This window comes from Trachinotus anak, unplaced genomic scaffold (genome assembly GCF_046630095.1).
Source record: "Trachinotus anak isolate AG129_WGS33_773 ecotype Australia unplaced genomic scaffold, CSIRO_AGI_Tana_v1 ptg000007l, whole genome shotgun sequence".
Taxonomy (NCBI): domain Eukaryota; kingdom Metazoa; phylum Chordata; class Actinopteri; order Carangiformes; family Carangidae; genus Trachinotus; species Trachinotus anak.
The window spans coordinates 6315153-6339218 of NW_027273858.1; the positions used below are offsets into that span (position 1 = coordinate 6315153).

Sequence of the window (24066 nt, forward strand, 5' to 3'; positions counted from 1 at the left end):
TTGTCTGTGTAGAGAGTAAAAAACAAACCACCCAACAGTTCCTATGGGAGAGCTCAGTATGCCAAGCACAATGTGTCTCATTGTCGGGCTCCATCCATCAATTTTACAGAAACTCCCACACAATGAAATCAATCTCCCCCACTCTCATTTCTCTTGAATCAATAGAGAAACACAAGTCAGTGTATTATTGAGCAACTGAAACCTCCCTGTGGTCATGATGTGGCAGGTTGGACCTTCATCTTTTAAGATGGATATCACAATTATTTTCATGACAGGATCCTAGGTCCAAACCAGGATTAGGAGCCTACTAGTAGTTGAGTGAGTTTTGAGAACAAATCAACACTGATAAGTTGGAGAAACTTGCTGCCTCATTACTTTCTATAGACTGAAAATTTGTTGATACTGTACTTTTGGCCATGGCCCAATCAGCGATGACAGACCGGTTACTGTACATATACAGCTGGTGGAAAACTGGCAAACTGGAGCTTCTGTATGTGATTTTACCATGTATTTACTCATTAACAATGACTAATGTTGACAATAGAGAAATTCTGTTGTAATTTTATTTGTTCTGTACTGAAGCCAAGGAAAGGCAGAATTTGTTTTTATAGCTTTAAAAAAAAGTTTCCAGCCACTGGGTTGGACAGCACAGTTAAATAAATGTAAAGAAAACGTATTATTCATTACAATTTATTATGTATTAAAATCACTGAAAATCTGAATAAGACCTGTACTACTTCTCTCTCAAGCTCTCTCTTCATTCTTTACACAACTACTCCCATTACCCCTGTCAACTTGTGTGTGTACAAGAGTGCAACACTTTGGATGCCTTCCAGGAGGGCCTGTCTAACAGTGTGTGCCATTATCCCTATGTTATCACATCTTGCCCCTCTCTGTGACAGCAGGTTTTTCACCTTGCCTTCGAGTGAGGCTGTTCTGACACTTTTGCCTTCCACCGTGGTCAAATAACACATCACACAAACTAGTTCTTTGTCCAGCCCTGCAGCACCTGTAGCTAACTTGTTAAAAACAACAGAGGAATGTATCATCCAGACATAAATGACATGGCTTTATGCTAGAAAAACTCAAATGGAAATTTAATTCTAAAACCATCTAACCATTTTTGAAAAGCTAATTTCCATTGCTTAAAAATCCTTAAAATTATTAAATATAATTACTAGTCATTATATTTGCTAATAACTTCTAAGAAATATATTGTTTCAATCTGCTGTGATGGTGTGCAATCAAGAGGATTTTACTGTTTTTAGAGAGTGAATATTGTGGTGTGCTTAGTCAGTCTTTGTTAATACCAAAGAAAAATACAAAATGTCTGAGTTCCTCATCAGCACCTGGATTTATGATATAAAAAACATTAAACACAGAGAATATGAGCAAATCTGGGCCTAGAAGGGTGACAGGCTGATAAAACTTAATTCTCACTGCTGCAGGGCTTAACAGTTCTCTATTAGCCATAGGAACCTATTCCAGTCAGGGAAGGGATTTAGCTCAGCAAATCTACTGGAGCAACCAAGGAAAGATAAGGAACCTCACAGGATAAATAATTTATAAAGCTAGAGTGGGAGAACAAGAGGGAGAAACAGTACGGGGGAGAGATGAAAGGAAGAGAGACAAAAGAGGGAAAGCACCATAGAGCATACGCAACAAAAACACAAGGGAAGAATATAGAAATAGAGAAACCAAGGGAGAGAAAGAGAGCAGGAGGAAGGCAAAGAGGCAAGGTCGAAAATAGACAATAGAAATCTCCCTCAAGCAGCAGCAGCGGCAAGGAGGCTTCAAGGAGGTGCTACCCATCTCTCTGGTAGCTTCATCTTTTCTCTATCCCTCTCTTCCTTTCCTCTGACACGCACTCACTTCATCGATAAATTTATTCTCTGCAACACACATCCACCCATCCTTCCTTCCTTCCTTCCCTCAGCATTGTTACAAATCATCTGCACCTCATAAGAGTTTGCACTCACTCATCTAGACTTCCTTTTCACCTCCTTTCCTCCCTACCTGCGTTATCCTCTTAGCAGGAAACCAGAGGTCAGAGGGACAGTGACTAACCCTTCTTCCTGCAATGCCATTGTTAATCTGTCCGGGAGGATGTGAGTAAATAAGAAGGGGAAAAAAAGTGTGTTTGCGTGCATGAGCAATCTATTGCTACAACCGTCTCCACTGCCATGATGAATAGAGTCATACAGGCTCCAATGACTTGCAAGTCAGTGATAGAACTAGTACATGCAATCTGATATTGCTTTGACAGCACGCCACAGTGTATTTGACCATTTCACTGCAGCAGAGGACAGAGATGGCTGAACCTTATTTTCAGATTATTTAAGGGCAGTTGCGCTTTGTAAGACCAGACACAGTGTTGAGTGACATCAAAGACAAACAGCCCTGAGCTAAGGTCAGAGTCCTGAGCAGCAATGCACGCAACCCAGTCTAAGGACCACACAATGACCACTGCACTAGCTGAAGATGAACATAAAGAAGAAAAATGATAAAATAAGAAACAAATTGGTCAAATTGTTATTTTCTCAAGTTTATCTTCACTGTTTTCAGTCACTTACATCCCAGTTGTACACACACAAAAACAATTCTGTCTATTCTATTGTTTCTTATGGAGACACTGGCCACCGCAACACTGTGAAAACAGACTGTATAAACACACCAAACATTCGCCTACACACACACAAACACACACAACACTGTAACTCTTTTAGCAAAAATAGCAGGCCTGACTTTTCTGTGAACCACACACACACACACACACACACACACACACACACACACACACACACAGACACACACACAGACACAGACACAGACACAGACACGCCTGTCAAGCCCCTTGGTTAATGCTTTCTGTCAGCTGTCAAGTGAACAACAGTTGTCTCTCCTGTTGTTGCTACTGTTCAGTTAATTTCTGCTTATCAAGAGGTACTTTCATCTAAAACCATCTTTTGTCTTCCATATGTTTGGCCATATTTACTCATAAAATCTCTATTAATATCTAGTATCTGGGATTTTTAAGTGGCAAACTGTCAACTGTGCAGTGTTTAACTTCAGTAGGAGAGAGAGGATATTACTTTTTTCACGATATATTTATTGTTCCGTATTTATTATAAACTGCAATTGCAGATCGTATTCATGCAACTATGATAGCTACTGGCTGCAAGTGGCTTTAGTGAAGCAGCTAGAGATCAGCCGAGACATCAGGAATCAGTTTTGGGGTGGGGAGGAACACTGATAGTCACATACGCATTTTGAAAATCCACAGGCTTTAAGACAGAGACTAGACAAAGGAGCTACTATGTGTGTTTGTGTGTCATTGTGTGTTCGTGTGTGCGCCGACATGTGCTTGTAAGCATACTCACTAAACACTACTTGCATGCAGAAGTGAGTGTGTGTCCGTGCATCTCACTGACTGTGTATATACAAGGCAGACTAGGGTAAATCGGAGCCTGGGGCATGTGGGGAAAAGGGGGGGGGGGGGTTACTACAGTGCATTCCCACTGTTCAGTTTTGTGAAGACACCCCTCCCCCAGCCACTGCCTAAACACACACACGTGCATGCACTCACACACACGCAGAGTCGTCCCCTGCCCCCTAATGAGAGCATAATAAAAGCCACATGGCCAATGACTTTCAGCTGGCAGCCACTGAGCCAGAGAGCCAGACTCCGCAGCCACCGCTGGCCTGACTGGCTGGCCTGACTGACCGATTATCTGACAAGCTAGGGGGTAGAGGGCAAAAGAAACCCTGAGGAATGCAGTCTAATACTTTTGGACTGCTCTGGTCCACTTGCCCCGAGCTGCCCTCTCCTCTTGTCAGCACCAACTTCAGAATTCACTTAGTGATCACTTCAGCCATGTGTAAAGCTGGAAGATTTTCAAGGCGCTACAAAGAAATGTACTGTGCTGTGAAATTGGCTACTGGCATATTTAAACAGTGTTAAACATCATTATTTTCATAGTTCTGTTAATGAAGGAGTCCCTCTTGGCTTCACAATAACTTAACTTTATTGGTTATTATGGGAAGCAGCACTGGAAAATTGATAAAAAGAAAGCCATTTAATAGATACAAAGTTATGATAGTTATGAAGCCGGTTTGTTGTTATCACTAGTGGAAAACCAGAATATACTTTATATACGTTTTATAAACTGAAAATTAAGGGACTGTTTTTGTCTTAAAATGATGAAAACTCATCCCTAAGGTAAATCAACAACCAAGTAATCCTTGCATGAAACAGAAACACAATGACACACCCAAATGTGTGTGTATGTGCTCACTGCAGCTCCTTTTGTTTGTCTGTTTATCCTCCATGCCAGTGGGGACATATGAAAATTAAAGAGGTAACTGTGGCAACTGAAAAGTGATGAAAACCCCATATCAACAGCAAAGGGTGTGACAAAGGCAGCTGAGGGTGGAAAGGGATTGAGAGGCAAATTCATCTGCTTCAAAAGATACATATATCTTTCAATGAGCTCTGCCAGCTGTGCCTGGAAACAATTCACTCTGAAGAGCTAATTATATTTGCAGAGATGTACATTGAGGCAATGAACCTTTGTGTGGATGCTGTCTAGAAAAGTAAAGCAACAAATACAATGTCCCTCTAGTGGTTTTAGAGATGGTTCTGTAATGGACAACTGTGCCAATAACTGATTTTTATTGGCTGGTAGGCAAGAGTTTACTAATCAAATGGCTCTTCTTTTGTCCCTACAAACCTTTTATTTTCACATCTAATACACCATGATCCTAAATGATGGCCTGCTAATAGCCATCTTCTCTGCTCAGTGGCTTTATCATGGTCATAGTGGAATATCAAGTGGCACTTGGGGGTACATAGGTCAAGCTGCTCAAAAAATGTTTTCATCAAACACTTGACACTGCAGTATTGTTGCTAGGCCGCTCAGACATATCAAATAGCATGGCTTGGTTCGGAAGGTCAAAGCTTTGCTGCCAAATGATTAAACTGAATTTAACACTTCAGGTAATAAAAGTCTACACTTTTGAGCTGCAATGTCCCTGTGTTGTGTATGGGGATTTACATAGTACAAGATAACTCTTATCAAAGCAAAAGTGACTAAGAAACAAGAAACTTGGTTTTGTCCTTCAAACCAACCTATTAATCTCCCATCACCTGAACAATAAAATCCCCTTTAATTCTGCCATCATGTCCAATTTGTAGTGGCACGGGTTATGAATGACGGCCAAATAAACAGCTAATTACTGTGCACGTGGTGAAACAAAGAAAAGCAGTTGCTGGAAAAATGGACTCTACAGCCTGAGATAAAGTCACTTGAGCATGCAAAAACAATGGATAATTAAACCAGGTCTATTGTTGCATTCTAATGAAGTTACAAAAGGACTGCAAAATTATGTGTGTCCTCTTTGTGTTCTGTATACATGCTTGCTGTTCATGTGATTCAGCTGGAGGAATGTTTTGAAGAAGGCATGAATATTTTTTTTTTTTTTTACTTTGCTTATGTTGATTAAGCCAACTTGTGGTTGTATCGTTTTATATGACACTTACCAGAGAGAGGGTTCCGGCCCAGTACCAGCACGTTTGGTAAAGGCATCATCACCAGTTGCTGGAGACTCTCCTGTCACAAAGAAATAAAAAAGAAATGGTCAGGAGGAGAGAGCACTGGGCAATATTCAGGTGACCTTTTCAAGTGTTGGATTTTGTCACTGTGTGTCTGCTTGGTCAACATGTCAATGGAAATTTCAAGCTGTTAAAGTATGGCTTACAAATGACTGTTAAAATAATTGTAATTCCATTAGTGTAAGTCTGAATTGTTGCCAATAAAAAATCATTATGAAAAGCATTTCATGTGTCTACTTTAGCCAAGAGAGCAGAGGTTTTCAGTGCACACCACCGTCCAGGAGAGATTTACAGTAAGAATACAACACTATAAAGACAATCTCCAGGGCTCTGACATTAGACTGTAATATCATATCCAATCAAAGACAGTAATGGTGACTTGCAGGCCTGAGGTATAGTGTGGGCAAGGTGTACACTTCAAAGGTTTCAAGACAGGCAAGGGACACCAACAGTACCAATCTTCTATGGCAGACAGGAGAGATGGTCTCATGTGTATTAGTGATATTATCCAATGTGTATGTGTGTGAGTGTGTGTGCATGAGAAGATGCAAGTGACAGTGGTATTTATGTGGGTTAAATAGCTGGTGTGGGTTATGCCGCAGGGCCCCCTCCATTCACATGTCAATCATGAAAACCAAAATGAAACCATGAGCTGCATTTCACAACACTCATGTAGACACGACACACATACAAAGACACATGGCGAGCAAGGGTGGGTAAGACTTAATTACTTTTGGTTTAAGTCTAATCATTTCAAATTATGGGAACTGCAATAGAACACGAATAAGCCACCAGCAACAACAAATAACTTGCATTCATATAATTATATTTCCAAATGTTTGCCATAGCTATGATGCCAAGTGCATTCACTTAAAAAGGTCCATGATGCCCATTTCATTTGGAGATGCATTATAAATCGGTCATGGTGGCTATGACTCAACAGCAGCCTGCCAAAATATTTTTATAGTCCTAATCTTTGGAGTAGTATAAACCAAGTCCAAGCCACAGTTGTGTTAAAAGGGAAGGCCAGTTTCTTTAAGCAGAAAGGACATGAAGTTCAGCTAGCATGAATATTTCATATCTACCTGATGGCAGAGAACAGTTTGAACTCATCTGACCCGACACTTCAACTATGCTATGCAGGTTACTGCTGAAGTCATGACAAGGAGGCTTATATAAGTAAGGGGTTTTGGAAAAGCCTCCCTCCCACTGTAACCATCTGCCCTACACATATTGCATTACCTCATAGAAACCTGACATCACTGGCTGGTTTTGATTGGTTAAAAATAGAGCCACATCTGTGCTGCTTTCACACATTCTCAAAATAATCAAGATGACCAAGCTGGTTAATTCAAAACTGTAGTTGTAACATACTGTCTACACATTTCTAACCTGCCTCAAAATTACATTGTAGAAGGAGGAGTGCTGCATGGACAGAAAAAAAATCCCTGCTAGTTGCCACTGCTAAGGCCAAGTCAGAAGGAAGACACTACTTACTATGATATTCTTTACATCACAGACTTGTATACAAGCAACATAATATCTATCTCACAAATCTGTAGAAAGATGCAGACGTGTTCCTGTTTGAGATATGGCACCTAACTTAGAACGAATGAGCTTCAGTCTCTAAGAGTGACTTACTCTTACATGGAATTTACAACATAGAGTCAATCTCATATAAATATGGAATCAGTGCAAAGTCAAACCATGTAAAGATCTGGGATTCTGTCTCGCCACACAATTGTGTCCTGTTTCTGTTTACACTGGTTAACTGCACATCATGTACTATGGTTTACATGGGTTAACTACACATCAATGCAGAAATTTGAACATTTTTTCAAAGAGCATATCTCCTAATTCTTAAGCTGCAATTTTAATAAAATGTCAAATTACTGTTTTTTTTTGTTTTTTTTAACAAAATTTCCTTTTGTACCATAATTCATACCTGCCTCTCTACACAATGTGCTTGTGTTTGAGGAACCAACAAGTCATTGTTTCTCAGTATCAAGGGAAATTTATCCAGTACAGTTGCAAACACAACTTCAGCTATTTCGGCCTTATCAGAGCTTGCAGCAGGGGCAATTCTGACGCCTGTGGTTGTCTAAGCCTTTGTTGACTGTTTGTTTTGATGAAGAGACTGAAAACCACTGGTTTACAGAGGAAGATGTGGAAAATGGGAAAATGGGGTGACAGATGGCCAGTTCATCACTCACCTCTGGTTTCAAGCAGATAATAACACTGAGCTGCAACAAGATATTATACTGTATTGTGAAGTGTTTTTATTATTTTTGTCCCCACCTGTGTTTAATGATGGTGGGTCAAGTTTCGCAGTTCACATACGAGGTTCAATTCATGAAAGGTGTGTGGAAAAGCACCATGCTTCATACACTGCCAGGTTTTCATATGAACACCCACTGTTAGACCCACTTTAAGAAATGAGTGCATCTTCACATAAAAAAAGAAATAGTCTGACTAAATCTCTTCAACATGAGACCAAAATCATGATAGATCTAGGCTTTAATCTCTACAGACACACAGAGAGGCCTCTATGACCTGAGGTGAAGGTCAAAGGGTTGCAGTGATGGTCAGTCACAGTTATTAGGTTAGGGGCATGGTTGCCATGGTTTCCTGTCTGTGGTGATAAGAGCACTGACCCCAATTGCCCTGTCTGTCCATCTCTCTGTCTACACTGGTGTACGGGGCATGCAGAGAAAGAGGATATTGTGCATTATGATGCCATCCTCAGAAAATAATAATAAGGCCAGCCTTGTCTTAACATGTCAACAGAAAATTTATAAGACAATTACCATTTCAGAGGTACAAATGAGATTAGCCTTTAACCATTACTACAACTATTATGAATGCCAACCAAATGTTTTATAAATGAATAATAATAAATCGAGAATTATAGACATCAAAAAATAAGGTGATGGCATAATGATATATTGTGATCTTGATAACAACAATGACTAATATCAGGCAGTTCCAGTATGAAATGACCACAGACTGAGACAGATTGACTCACCAAGCGTCAGACAGAATAATCAGCATAGCTCAGACAGCCACAGTTGGTGTCTCACAGAGAGGCATTTGGTGCGCCTGACAGCCAATTCACCATGCAGAACTCATGAGAGCCACTTTGAGCAAAATCAGCCAAAGCTAAAGGGCAAGGAAACCAGAGTCTGCATCAACAAAGAAAACTATGAAGCTTTGGGATATTCTAGGACACCTCCCCAGTTGTCTTTTCAGTACTCAGGCTAAAGCATATCAGTCTGATTCCTTCTTTGTTTGATGGAATACTGCAAGCTAAAGCCATGGCTTGGGAAAAGGCTGGTGTTAAGTAACACCTTGTGATGCTGTGAACAGTTAATACTAAGAGTCAAAGTCATGACATACTGAACCTTTTTGAGGACAAAATAGCACACAACAGTGTTGTTCTAGTGCTAACTGTGCTTTTAAAAAATGATGAGCCACCACAGAAAGGAGAACTCCTACTGGATCTCTAGTTTGGCAACAACACACACACTTTTCTATCCCTACAACCACCTGTCACACATCTGACCACTGCTCCCCATTAACTCATACTCACACCTGTCCCCTTCAATGGCAGCATGTGTTTGCTGTGCAAGCACAACATTTCTGGCTGTCAGACTTTTCATACCACCCAAACATACAGTAATGACATTTCAATTCATCACTATAGTTTCAAATTGTGGAGATTCAAGTATTCAGCTTTTAATGAACACAAGTGCAGGACAAAATAACTGTAAAGGCTTATCTTCAGTGCATGTATCCCCTTTTACACAAACATATGGTGTCGTTTTGCCACTCTTGTTCCTCCCCAAAATGATTCATTTCTACAGAACACACAACTTCCCTCTCTTTTCAGTTAAAGAGCTTGCAATGGAATTATCTGTACTGTGCACAGTCATGAGCTTGGTGCAACACTATGCCTATTCAGTACCCCTTTTCCTTCCTTTCAAGGGCCCACTGAACCGCTCTTGTTATTCGGCATTTCTATGATCTCCCACGGTGTTAGATTGGAGCTTTCTTAAATAAAATAAAATAAAATAAAATAAAATAAAATAAAATAAAATAAATATATATTTTATTTATTTTACACACGACAACTTGAGCTTCTGATACGTTTTCTCATATTTTTTATCTGTATTCTGTACATGACATTAATACAGTTAAAAGATAATACACTACATACAGATAAGCACCACAGGACTAATGCAGACTAGATGTTTGATAGATGTTGGGAGTAGTAACAACACTGTGTCCTTCCTACAGAGTCTGGCACAGTCACAGCTTTATCTGTCCCTCCTGATGTGCACAAAGTGTTGTGAAGGACATGGTCTATATTTTATGCCATATGGAGAGTGAAATTAAATCACCTCTTACAAACTACAGGGTTTTAACTGTCGGAAATAGGAAATAGCCAAAAGATTTAGGTTTTCAATAAGAGTAAGAGTTGCAGACTAAGACACTCAAGTCCAACCAATATTATTTGTATGTTGATAAAACTGGATAATGCATGTGCTCCTAATACAGCACCTTAAATATATTGCTAGTCAGAAGTACTGGATGTGGGTAATAACATGCTTTGAGGATTAGCTGCAGGCTAATAACAAAGCTAAACTACAGTAGCCTAACATGCTTCTTGGATTAACTGGCAAGGGCTTAGCTCTCATACATAAAACATGATGGACACTGCAGGAGAGAGACCAGCCACCACACTGAGCATGTCATGGCGATGTGCGACTAACACTGAGAGACATGCACGTGCACACACGCTAACACAGTTTTCAAATGGAAAGCTCTCCCTGCCTCGCTGTGGCTGTGACAGCAGAAACGTCCTTGGCTTGGTCACTTTGTCGCTCTTCAACATTCACTATCTAATCATAACACATGGGCTATAGCCAGTCATTTAAATTTTCAAAAAAGCCAATATTCACATAGAGAGGGAGTGAGCGATGAGGCAGAAGAAATGGTGGGGAGGATGGAGAAAAATACAAATGGAGGGGGAAAGCAAGAAAGAGAGTGAGAGAGTGAGAGATGCAGCTTTGATCTGATCACTTCTCACTCCAGGCACGCAGGGCTGAACTGCCTCCTCCTCTCTTCTCAACACCCCTCCCCAACCTCCACCCCACCCACCCCCCATCCTGACACTGTATTGCTGTATTATTGATTCCAGCAGGATTCACAGCTCCTGAACACTGGCTCATTTTCCATCCCACAGAGACATTTAGACAGACGAGGTCTCAGTTAGAGGGGAGCTCCTCAAACACAATGGAATTTACTCACTCAGAATATTTTTGTCTGTATGAAAACATAAGTGAGACAATAGCCTGGCAGAACACACACACACAGATACAGGCATAGATGGCAAAGGCCGTGGTAAGATAAATGGTGCATGTGCTCTTAGAGTAGGCAAGCATGTCTGTGTGTGAGTCTATATTAAAGTGGTGTCAGTGGAAAGGTTATAAGGCTGCTGTGTTTCTGTCTCACAGTAGCCCTGTCTGTTAAACTAGCCCTCCCCAACACACACACACACACACACACACACACACACACACACACACACCTTTCCACAACTCTTTCCCATCTATCCACCCAAGCACAAGTTCCGCTACCGGCACAGCTTTAACAGGGGACTAATTGTACTGCCGCGCGTGTGTGCATGTGTGTGTACGTACAAATTATTCCTGAACACTGAAAGCCTGAATCACACCCATTCTGCAGACGTGGAGTGTTACCATAGAAACGAGGAGATGGGTTTACTCTCCCAATGCTTGTGAGACTGACACACATAGTACAGTAGATATTCAAACCCACAAGCTCACGCGCACACACACACACACGCACACACCCTCTCCTGGGTATGGCACTGCGGACTTCTCTCCTGCTGAAAAACTGCAGAGATTATTATGAACTTTAAAAGGTTATTACCACCAACAATGGGAAGGAGCATGCTTCCTCTTCCTCTCACAGTGAACCCACACACATAAACCACTTAACACCAGATCTCACAACATCTCCATTAACCAAATCAATGCAAATAAAGCTTTCCTGCTGTTTAGCACTGTGACAGACCCATAATAACACAATAGTTTATTGGATGGGTAACTGAAGGCTTTCTTCTGATATTCCTTTTTTTCCCTCTTACTCAACCTCAGGAACTAATATTTTAACAAGAAACAACAATGATTTCAAGAGTAACTGTCTACGGATGAAAGATGAACACAAGCAGCTAAATTAGGGTTAAATTAAGAGTAACTCTAATTGTTTATATAAGCTAAACCACTTAGGATGTCTCTTAATCTAGAGTCTAATCATTTGTGCGAAGAAGGTAAAAAAAGAAGAGCCTTTATGACTGTTAAATCTCCTCAACTGGAATAAAAATTTTTTTTTTTTTTAAATCATACAACAAATCTGTGTTTTTTGTTTTGTTTTTTACTCGACAATTTCTTTATTTTTGAATAGCTTTTAACTAGAAACAGTGATTAGAGATAATTGATCCTCTGCAAGTTGTACTAATTATCACATCACTCCTGGTTATGTGCAAATTTCATTAAAAAGAGGATCAAAATAAAGAAACTGCGCTTGGTGAACCACTAATTAATTAGATTTAACCTGACAAAAAAAAATCAACAGTTTCTCTTGGCTCAACAGTAAACTCCACCAAAAAGAGCCACAGTTGGGGTCTACTGTCGGCCAGATGGACAGATCATCTATTACATGAGAAGGAGGAGAGGACGAGTCATTAGTACCCTGTTTCTTTTGTTCTCTGCTGTTATCTATCAGCTAGAGTGCTTTTTACAACAGAGCCCTGAGGCTAAACGAGTGGACGCGTTGATCCTGCTGCTCGTCTCAAAGGTGGAGGCAGGTGGGCTGGGGAAGCCCAACACCTCAACCCCCGCCCCATCACCCCAGGGCTCTGCTTCACACTAGCTGGAGCTCACACAAGCACACAACATGTTGTTCTATGCAATTTAAGTTATTGCAATTTGTTGCCATTCAAATAAAGCTTGATTGTTTTAGCTGATTGTCCTTCAACTCTAATCTACTGTTTTCAATCCAGTTTAATTAGGTAAATAGATTTTTCGTACTAAACTTGGCGAGTGGCTGTGATAATTATTTTCTGCATTGACAGTTTACTGTAAATGTTTTTTACTTGCTACAAAATAGGCTTCCTGTTGTTCCCACATTTTGTATTATAAAGGCACAGCTGCTGAATGAATACAGTATAAACATATTCAAAGCACTTCAAAATTTGAATTTTAAGGCTGGATTTTATTTTATTACCACAGAGCAATAACTGCAGACACAACCCACAAGTTCAGTGGTTCAGTGATGGAAAAGAAGAACGCAGCTTTTAGCTTCCCCTTAATACACCAACTCTGCTAGCACCTAAAAATAGGTCCCTTCTAGCATATGGGAACCAAGTGTACATCATAACTGCCACAAATTCCCCTTCACATGTACTCTATCTCACTAAGCACATACACAAACACACAGAGTAAGTTCTTGCAGACATGTATGCACATTTAGAGGCATACTGAGTTATTTTAGTGAGCCAAAGATCAGTTCCCACTTGAGGCTGTGATTATATGATTATATGTGACTGATGAGTGGTTCTGGGTGTAAACGGAACACCACATAACATGAAGACCTTGAAAGCTCAAAAACAGTGTACAGTGTTTGTGTACCCATATGTCTCAGAACAAGTGAGTGACTGTTTACAGCAGGTGGCTAATTGAAAAGCTTCCAGTAATAAATGATAACTTGAATGCCATTTACTAGAAAACTTCCCTTGTTGCTTAAGATCAGACAAAATTACAAAGTAAAGTGTTTAGAAGTAATCATATCAATGACAGGAATGTGAAAGCAGAAAGGTCTACCACATGGGAGGCCATATTTACTGGAGCTGTTATTTTAACAAATCGATTTCACTTGAATGGGATGTGTTACTTACCAAGCCACAGGTATGATTTTAGGAGCAGGAAAAAAGCTTTAGGTTTATTTCATGGCTTGACCCAGACAGACCAATCTAATTCACATCTGACTGGAATTGTATTCCTTTATTCACCTACATTGAAGACATGTCTGGCTGCCTGCTGCCTGTGATTTGTTTAAAAACCAAGCTAGTAAGCTAGCTGCTACAACATCATCAATAGGGCATTCAGACTAACTAGCATGTGAGTTTGCATGATGACACAATTTTAGCCTGCAGCTACAAGCACATGCCCTAATAAACTGATTTGCTCATGACTGATGCTGAAAGGAGCAGAAAGAAAGGGAGTCAAAGGGGAATTCCAGACATATAAAAGAAGATATGTAAAAAATTGTTTGTATATATGTTTGCCCAAGTTCTAGTTGAAGGCAATAAAAATAACCACTGACTTGAGTTATTTGTAATAACAAGGATTCAAAATTATTCTCTCAATTTCTCCTAGTCAAAAACAAAAACAACCATCCACAGCCACAGTATGTTGCAGCACATTGTGTGTGCATGAATGCATGTGAGTAAGGGTGTGAGTGTGTACTACACTCTCAGACACAGTTTCAGCTTTATTCTGGCCCAGTAACAAAGCATCTTAGGCTCTGTTCAGGCTTGACATTAACATGCATCTCAGGTGATCCATTCACAAAGCAGAGTGTCTATTCTGCAGTTGGTTGCTTAGTTGGAAAAAAATACTACAAACGAAGAGCAACAATGGCATAAAGTAACATAGATAGGGTGTTGTTGTTTTCTTCCAGAAACAGGTCACGTGATAGGAGTGTGACGAAGCAGGTAAAGATACATTGTGACTAATAAGACCAAATCAGGAAGCAAGCGTTGGTGTCTGCATCATTGTTTCCAAAAGTCTGTTTCTGCCTGTCCACACAAAAACGCAACCCTTAAGTTTTCAAACCAAAACAAGACCAGCAGCATTTCCAAAAGTCACTGGCTCAAACTCCAGAGTAGTATGGAAACCAGCCAAAGCAGAAGCGACAGGTTTTAAAACTAACCAGGCCCAAACCAGGCAAAGTTAAGTGAGCTGAATTCCTGAAGTCTTGATCATCTCAAGAAATGCTTAACTGGGAAGAACATTTGCAGTGAGACAGTCATGTCTTCACAAAGGTTTAACCCTCATTCTTATTCAGGTTTTTTTTATTCAGGTTTAGTAGAAAGGACAAAGAGTCTGTGACAGTGTCCCAACTGATGAACATTTGAAGCCTGAATACTGAATTCTCATTAATTGACACCAAAGCTCAAATGAGGGAGACAGAGGCTAAAATTATGTATTGAAATGCTCATGATAACAAATAAGAGCCTGATAACATCTCCTACATGACCTATTCTCTGAGCTTTGCCCAAGAAACCTTGCAAAACTTTGGGGCCAGGCCTGCTCGGCATGAATGGTGGCCTCTGTTACCCTATAAACAGTCAAAACAGAGCTCCCAGCCTTCATGCCACACCCCAAACCAAAGCAGTGGCAAAGACAGGACAGGGTCACTCTTATTTCCAAGAGTAACATCTTAAGCTTTTTTTTTTCAAGAGGGGGCGGGAAATAATGTTACACCAATGCAAATCAGCCAACAATAAAACAAACTGCCATTAAAGAGCTTCCAGTGGAGTCTGCATATTTTGAAAAAACTCTAACTTTAGGAGACATTTTCCTATTTGGAAGAAAAGGATATTACCCCTCCCAACAGTTTGATTGAGTAGTTTTGACACTGAATGGCACCAGATGTTCTCAGAGTCTGATTTTCATAAACCAGGATAAAGGGATTCACTTAGCAAACTTTGAGAAAAGCCAGTAAAAGCACAAAGAATCTAGTTCAGTTGGCTGAAGCTCTATTTTACATCCCCCTTAAGAATGCCAAACCAAGGCCACTAAATTAAAAAGAGGCCCAGCATATATTTGGACTGACCACCACAGAAATGAAACCTTCCTTGGACTCTGCTGTACAGAAACAACAGAGTAACCGGAAAAGTGAATATCCCATTCTGAAAGCAGAAATGTGATAATTACATAATTATATTACACAAAATATGTAATATCACACGTTCATCATGCCTGCTTCTATGCAACATTAGAAATGCACAGTACATTCATATGAACAAGCACAAACGCGTTTACAGCTGTTCGGCCTTGATCTGTTCACCATATCGTGAAATCAAAGTCTGAAGCCTGTCTAGACATTAACCGACTCCTACACAATCTACTGCACCAGAATAACAGACTGTGAACACAGACACAGACACACAGAAACATGCACATTGAAACACACTCCTTTTATGCAAGTTCAGCCCAAGAGAGCTCATACTACGAAATGAAATCCATTGTTATTGAATTTCTTGTCTTGCACCACTTCACTTTTCACAACTTCTGCACAAAGCCAATCACCACACATTGCCCATATGGAAAATGAAACACACATACACACACATGCTGCTAGGATTATATCTCACACAGAACCGAAGGGACAGGGAGGGGGAGCGGAAAAGTAGTCATGATAAGGGATGGGGGAGGAGAGGGAAAGGTCTTCAACTGGTTGCCTCTGATGGTTCAAAAAGGTTAATGAATTAGTTTTCTCTTGACACCAGAAGATCATTTGGCGAGTCGGCGAGTGCTCCAATTCAATAAAGTCTTCCCCTCCTTCTTCCGCCCAGACACTCTAAATGAAATATAGTGCTTTTATAGAGGAGGTAACACATCTATGTGCACCAGCGTATTAGCTTTTAAAAAGCATCACTGCACTGCCTTCAGTAACATATTTATGTGTACGGATTTAGCTCATGTTGATGCATTACTTTTAGATTTTCTGAACATGAACTATGTGGACATACAGTGATATCAACCTAGAGAGTGGTTTCTTACTTATTGTGATCTAAGATTACAGGGAAAACCTAATTAAAAGTGAGATCAATTTATTGAATAAAGGAAGCAACCAACCATACAAGGCTTCCACCCACTCCAAGTTCTCTTTCAAAGTGCTGAGTAGTACAGTAAATTGAAAAACCTGCTAAGCCCATTAGCCTAAGACCGGAATGGTTTTGTCTTTATCCGTATGGCTCTGGAAATGTGAAACCGGTAAGCAACAAATCAACTACAGGAAAGAGACAACCACAAAAGCATATATCAAAGCTGATTTTAATCTTCATTACCCAAATAAAAACAGGCTCCTATCCAGTTTAGAGCAGAAATTGAGCATGAGTGGGTACAGAGTGATCCATATGTAAGTATTCAGACATTGGCACATTTTGTGCTGTTTTGGCTCTGTACACCAGGACGCCAACACAATTGATTTGTATTCAAACAGTGACAGAGGATGAATGACTGAGTTTCATCATTTATATGTTCAAATATGGATGTACTAACACCCTCATATTAAAGCTGACAGTCAGCACTTTAATCTTGAAGTCATAGTTTCATTTCAAATCCAATGAGCTGGAGTACCGAGCCAAAACAACAAAAGATGCGTCACTGTCCAAATACTGATTGACTGCATTGTATATGTGAGAGTATGAAGCTATGTGCATGCATGTTAGAACAAAAATGAATGTAGGTCTGCTTCACAGCCCTTATGTTTTTGTCTGTCTTTGGCCCACTGACGACAATAACTAATCTGTCCATCTCTTTCGAAGTCAAACTTGTCTCTGACACTTGCCCTCTTCCTTATGTTCTTGGATTCTGTGTCTTAGTCTACTTCTGACCCTTACTAATCTGAGTCAGTGTCTTCACTTTGATTAGATACACATTATCAATCCTTTTAACACTTTAAGTGGTTCTCATTTTACTGTTGTAAGTATTCCAGCTGCTAATCAACTAAAAGTCTCTACCACCTGTAAATCAAAGAGTGGGAAATTCAAAGGACAATTCATGAAGGAACTGAGATAATTCAAAGAGCAAACAATCAAGCAGTCTGAACTAAACAAGAGAATGTCATCCAACCCCAACTTCTTAAAAATGAAGAACTGACAGCCCCATGTAATCTAAAATATGCACTAAAGTGTTCAAAGACAAATCCATCTCATCACCATCTTACTGATTGACTTTCAGTGGTGGGTTAAGCCCCTAAAAGGCCATCAAGGGGGCAGACAGACAAACAGCAGGGATTTTAACCTGTAGGTGGTCTCTGTGAGGCAGAGCCTGCAGACACAAGTGGCTGAACAATAGTGTGACCAGGAGGTCAACAGAGCGATGCAGGGACTAACAGAGAAGATTGAAGAAACACCGTAGACGAACAAGAGATTGTTGGCTTACAATGTCCAACAGTACAACAACTCAGATTACCCAACAGTAGGGGTAAATGCCCCCAAAACAAATAAATGATGTAATTCCACAACACCCAAAACATTTAATCATCCTCTTTAAACACATTTTTCAAAAACTTACTTTGTATGTGTTTATGTCCTTGTATTAAACACTTTGGCCTCACAGACCAAGACTGATGCAACTTGAAGACAAAACAATGATTCAGTTCGATTCAGTACTTTTTAAATACTTGTGAAATCTTCTTACCAATATTAAAAACTTTGAAAAAGGATTAAAAACACAAATGAAAGTAAACAGGAAATTGTGCAGATGAACTGGATTAGGACAATGTTTTCATGAAGTTCACAATGTGTGCATCCATTCAATGGCAAAAAAAGGCCATTTCAAACTTTCTGTATTGTTTCAACACAAGGTTGGTGGTATTGCACAAATATTCTGGATTCTGGAAAATAATACAGTGTATGTCCTGTAGTTAATTGAGTCACCCAGAAGCCTCCAGTAATATCCTTAACCCTTCCTGTCATCCCATCATCTACCGACACTGCTGGTCACTACTTAACCCCAGCAGCTACTGACCAACCACTGACTCAGACAGATAATTCTTCTAGGCGTTTGAAGCGGCCTAATGGAGCTTTTGTAGGCTTACAATGTCAAAGTCTACACAATAGGCTGATTGTTTAAATAAGATGACCCAGGAGTGATTAACAGGATGTTTAGAACCAAACCAAACCAGATCTGACAAATCAATTACATAAACACTGGCACTCTTCACTTGAATTCAAACATGAAATAAGAAGATTTTAAAAGAAAATCTAAATACATAAAAACAGCAACTTTTAGAGATATTTAGTGTTATTCTAACACTACCAAGTTTGAGAAAAATGTTAGCTCTGACTTATGGCTATAGTTGGCCTTACAATTCATTGTTACACCATTTGATATTTCTTTATTTGAATGCCACCATTCACATGATAGGTAAGTGTGCCTTTACATAGTCTTTGTACAGCTACAGCGCCTGAGGATATGGGTCACAGCCCTAAGTCCTCCTAAGTGTGGGAAATCTCTGTCTCTGTCACTGCGACTGCTTGGCCATGATAACGTTCCTGAACTCACTGCACTGTCACAACAGCATGCTGGGTCACGCTCAGTCGCTTGTTATCACAAACACAGTTGAGGCACTGTGGCAGCAATGTACCAAATCATATTCTCTCTGCATCGCTTCGATTTGCTAAGATCACAGGCTTCACAATTGGCTTAACAGTTGCACACAGTAAAGAAGTGACACTGCATTTAAGTAATTGTGTATGACAGCACAGTGTAACAGGAAACATTTAAAGACAAATAACTGCACAATTACATAGAATAAAATCAGAAACCACCACATATTGTTAATCCTGACACCTTACTTGAGATTCAAAATGACCTGACATGATATAGTATAATAATGTAAAGATAACACACAGAGATTACATAAACATGCACAAAAACAACAAGCCAAGCTTTAAATTAGCAATTTTCCCAGGACTTGTAGAAATCAGTAAGACATTTCAGTACCTCAGGTCATGTTCAGACCCAGTATTTTGTATTTAGGTATATCAACAATGTGCCTGGATCTAGCTGAAAAGGTCTTACAATTTTGGTCCCAGTAATGATTCAGTGTGGTGAGAATATAAGCTGATACGTTACAAGGCCAGATGAGCCGATATTGTGCTAAGTAGTAAACACGGCCTCAACATGAGATAAGACTTCCCTACATGTGACTTGGCGTGCTTCTATCACTGTCAAATCTCTCTGACTAAAGCTTCTGTCAGTCTTGTTTACAAAAAAAGTAATGATATGAGCTGCATTTAGTAGTTTTGGTCTCTCTCTAGTAGAACTGCAGCAAACTGAATTCAAAGTAAGGCTGATACATATATCAAGACGATCATCCAAGAGGGAAATGACGCAGAAGTTGACTTTTGCGATAAAAAGAAAAATAAATGATGCAAAAAAGTAAAATAAATACCAGACATTCATCAGAGTAAGCGAGAGAAGCAGAACCACATCAGTCGCTTTATGTGTTTCACATTCCTGATGTCTCCGTATATTTCCTGGGCCCTCTCTAACATCTGGATGATACCACATCACATGCAGTCACACACATACACACATCTGCAAATATATCTCTGTTTATACTGCCATGGCTTCGTGGGACATATGCTTGTATGGACACATTCAATTCTGTGTGCAAGTGAAAGCTGTGTTGTCCGACTGTATTTTTTTCACTGTAACCTAAAAGGTAAAAACCCACCATTTGAATGCAGACCACCACATCTCAAGGATAAGGGAACATGAGACCAGACTGTACAGCTTTATTCAGAACTGAGCTACAGCCCAAACCACAGACAAACATATTTATACAAGTTATTCATCTTGATTTATACATATCAGTAGATCCACTTTCTCTTTCATCAGATAACTGCAAAAAAATCTGTCAAGCTTCACCCTCGACATGGCTACTGTTGAACAACCTAAACTCTGATGACGCAAAAAGAGGAACAAGTGATATCCGACAGTTTGTTCAGCTGAAGTCAAACTTACCTGATAATAGGCTTTTATCTGCCTGATGAGAATGGAAAGATTCTGGATGCGCAGTGTAGGGTCATTGTTCACTTTCTTGTTGGTCCTCTGCACCGTGGCCTTAGGATTTCTGTGGGAGAAAATCGCAGATTTTCATTTAATTGCTCTTTGTATCAAAGATAAAGGTCAATTGAAGATGTAGACAGACACGTTTCTACATGTGTGACACTGGCTTGTTTTCAGTTTGACACTGTGTTGCTTTGTGCAGTGGAACATGTGTGAGACTAAAAACATTAGCAGCACAGTGACAATGGATCCTTGTTTAAGCACCATGACCACAGACACATTAAAAAGACTGAGCCAAATTAAAAAAGCTGCCCCTGACATCCGGTGGTCTCCTACCTTCAAATTAAATTATTCAGTGAGTTTATTTGTAAAGCATTTATATTTTTAGGCCACATTTTCATACATATTTGTTTTGAAACACTGACAAATTCTACAATACACCATCTGAAGACTGTACTTAATACTACTGAGAAGGGTTCCATTCGTATGGTAAAGGGAGTTTACATTCATCTGAGCTTAAAAATAAGGTCAATAACTCTCTTACGATCTCCATTTCTTCTCATCTGTCTGAATCTAAGAGAAGAAGTACCTTCGAAGTGCTTCCATAATAGAGAGGCCGTCTGTTTATCTGAGTGTGTGTTGCCCAAGGGATTTTAAAAGGAGCATGCATGACAACTGCTGTTATCACGGGTGTCAACATGTTTTAGTGAGCATCACAGACATTCCACACACTAACACTGTCCCACCTCCCCAGCTGCTGTTATCTACAACAAACTATAATTTGCATATCTATTGAAATTACCTTCAGAATATCAAAACTCATTTCATGTCAAACTTCCTTTTGAACTAAATGTACTGGCAAGAATACTAATGTAGCTAACTACTGAAAAAAGTAATTTGTGTGTCTGTCTCTTTGGAAAGCTTGAAATGCTAACTACCTGTACAGTACTAAGGAACCATCTGTGCAATCGTCAACTAATTACTTTCCCATGTTGTTTCAACTCTGAAGTTAACATGCCAGGGCTCCTAACTGCTACCTTTGGCAGCATGAAAAGTATTGATTAAATACTTCTTCAAATGGTAGTTTGTGCATACTTATAAGTTAAAGGTTAAACATACTTATACTATGCAAGACCTGTGGCCTTAATGTGGTATTTACTGATCCCCCCAAGGGAAATTCCTATTTCCTTGACTCACCACTTTACAGAACAGAGGTGGTGACAAAGAAGCAACCCTAGAGCTAGCATGTTTTCACCAAGTAGCAAAGTGACACTTTGACAGATATTGACAACAAGTTTCCATTCTTATTAAATTTCCATTCCTATATTCATTCTCACCAATTTCATCATGTATTTGATATGATTATAGAATTATACCAATTATTTTATAAATGCTGATTACATTCAAGCTGCCACAGTTGAAAAAAAAAAAAACACTTAAAAAGGTCTGGTTCTCTCTTTATTTGAGGTAAATAAATAAATAACTTTTTTAGAATTTACAGTATCCTAATTCCAACTGACATGCTCCTAAGTTAACAGTCATAGCATCATCACATCCAAAAATTGAACGATTGTACAATCAAATAAAGATAAATATCTTGCATCTACTAACGCAGTCGGTGCATTTCACTGTTCATGCAGCCATTAGAAAATGTATTTGTTAAAATAATCGATAATGTAATTTGTTCTGGCACACTAGGGACAGGATGTTTTGACAATGTCATTCTTTGTCTACCTTGTACCATACCCAAGGGGAGGGGGTAAGGAGGGAAAAATAGTCAAATCTCAAGTCTCATCTCTTCCTTAAAAAAAAAACTATCCCAGTAATTAATTTATGATGCATTTGCCTTGGGATTGTCTGGAAAAACCAACACTGCTCATCCACTTGAGACTTTCAGAGCCTTATATCGACACTGTGACAGAGCAGCTCCTTTTTTCATGATATGCACGTCAGACTTGAAAGCATACATCCCATGACCTATATATGAGGGTCAACATGCCCTAAGTAGGGGGGAGGAGAGTCCTGGCTGCTTGTGAATGTATGCATGCATGCATACATACATACATGTGGTGTGTAGCGCATGTGTAGTCATGCGTTTGTGTGCAAACTGCATCTGTGTGCTCTTGCACTCCAGAATAGCACAACCATGTCTTCGTCTGCATGGCTCAATGAAACTGAATCCCCCCCAAAAAAAAAAAACCACAAAGGCAGTATATAATCAAGATTTTAGTAATGTATATTATCTGTCTTGCTCTGTTTGGGAGAGGAGGTTAAAGGTGAAGGATTCTTTATCTTCCTCAAGGACATTCAGCCTGGTGAATACTAGCAGTCACAGGGGACTTCTGGTTGAATAGCATTTTCCTGATCATTATATCATGCTACTGTCCTGTTTCTAGTAAGACCAATAAAAATATATCTGTTTCACATTAAGCAAACCATAGGGATCTGCTCCATGTCCAAAATATATAAAACTAAAATCCCAACTATTAACTTATTCCAATTGCATGTTGATGACAAAAAAAACAGTGTGTCAATAATTTGCTGGAATACTGCTTCAGTGCCTTAACCCTAAAATCCAAATTTTAATGAAGTACAATAGGAATTATTTAAGATAAAGGGCAGAATTTCTGGTTTCAAATGAAAAAGTGAATATCTTAAGTCAACTGCCTTCAGTGTGGATGTGTTAATTAGTCTTTTAATCAAACACAAACACACACACACACACACACACACACACACACACACACACACACAATCATGCTAATCAGAAGGACACAGGGTTCTTTTTAATAGTGGTCTAAATGAACAGTCATGTGACCTCCCCATCTTCCCCCCTCCATACACACTCAGCCCCTTTTGGGGTCCATAGTAGGGGGTCTATTTAACCCATTAATTAAAAAGCACAGAGGCGGCTGTAATCCTGTCAGGGCGAGGAGGGTGATATGGTGAATGAGATGTGTGTGAGAGAAACAGAGGCTGAAAGAAAGACATTAACAGCAAGGAAAAAAGGTTGTCCATTCGCACATTCCATCACCGTCAGAGTCAGCCAAGAACAACGAGACCATGATGACGCTACACAATTCATCCCTCATTTTTTTTTTGCTCTGTCTCTGATTCCACACATACAAGCACGAGACAGGCCGACCCCCAAAGTGGATAAGCAGGCGAATTAATACGGGGATTTAAAACAGCAACAAGGGTCAAAAACCCCAGTTATTACCTCGCTCCCTGTTCCTGCTGATACAGTAAACCTAAGACTTTAAATAGACAAATAGATTAGGGATAGACAGGCAGAAGGCCAACTAAACAGCCAGCAAGGCAGACAACTAGTCAGCAAGTCAGCCAGACGGTCAGTCAATAAGCCAGTGCTGTCGATGGGCACTGCAGCCTTATGTGGAGCCTGGGGCCGCTGAGCTTTCTCCTCTCATCTCCTGGCTTTGATTGGCCGGGTAGGTTAGGGAGTAGAGTTAACCTATATATGACAGGCTACATTACAGTCAGCTTGGGCAGCCAGGCACATACCCCTACACACAAACACACACACAGAAAGCAGGCTAA

At 39.8% G+C, this 24066-nt stretch overlaps 1 protein-coding gene across 5 annotated transcripts in view; it reads right to left on the bottom strand.

Moving 5' to 3' along the window:
- The window catches only part of ccdc88ab (coiled-coil domain containing 88Ab), a 64798-nt gene that overhangs the window by 32405 nt on the left and 8327 nt on the right, over positions 1–24066 (bottom strand). For all 5 annotated transcript variants that reach the window (XM_071480106.1, XM_071480107.1, XM_071480109.1 and 2 more), the window contains exons 3-4: positions 20464–20572; positions 5540–5609 (exon numbers count right to left, since the gene is read on the bottom strand). In XM_071480106.1, the coding sequence (XP_071336207.1) occupies positions 5540–5609; positions 20464–20572 (179 nt within the window). The remainder of the gene's footprint in view (positions 1–5539; positions 5610–20463; positions 20573–24066) is intronic.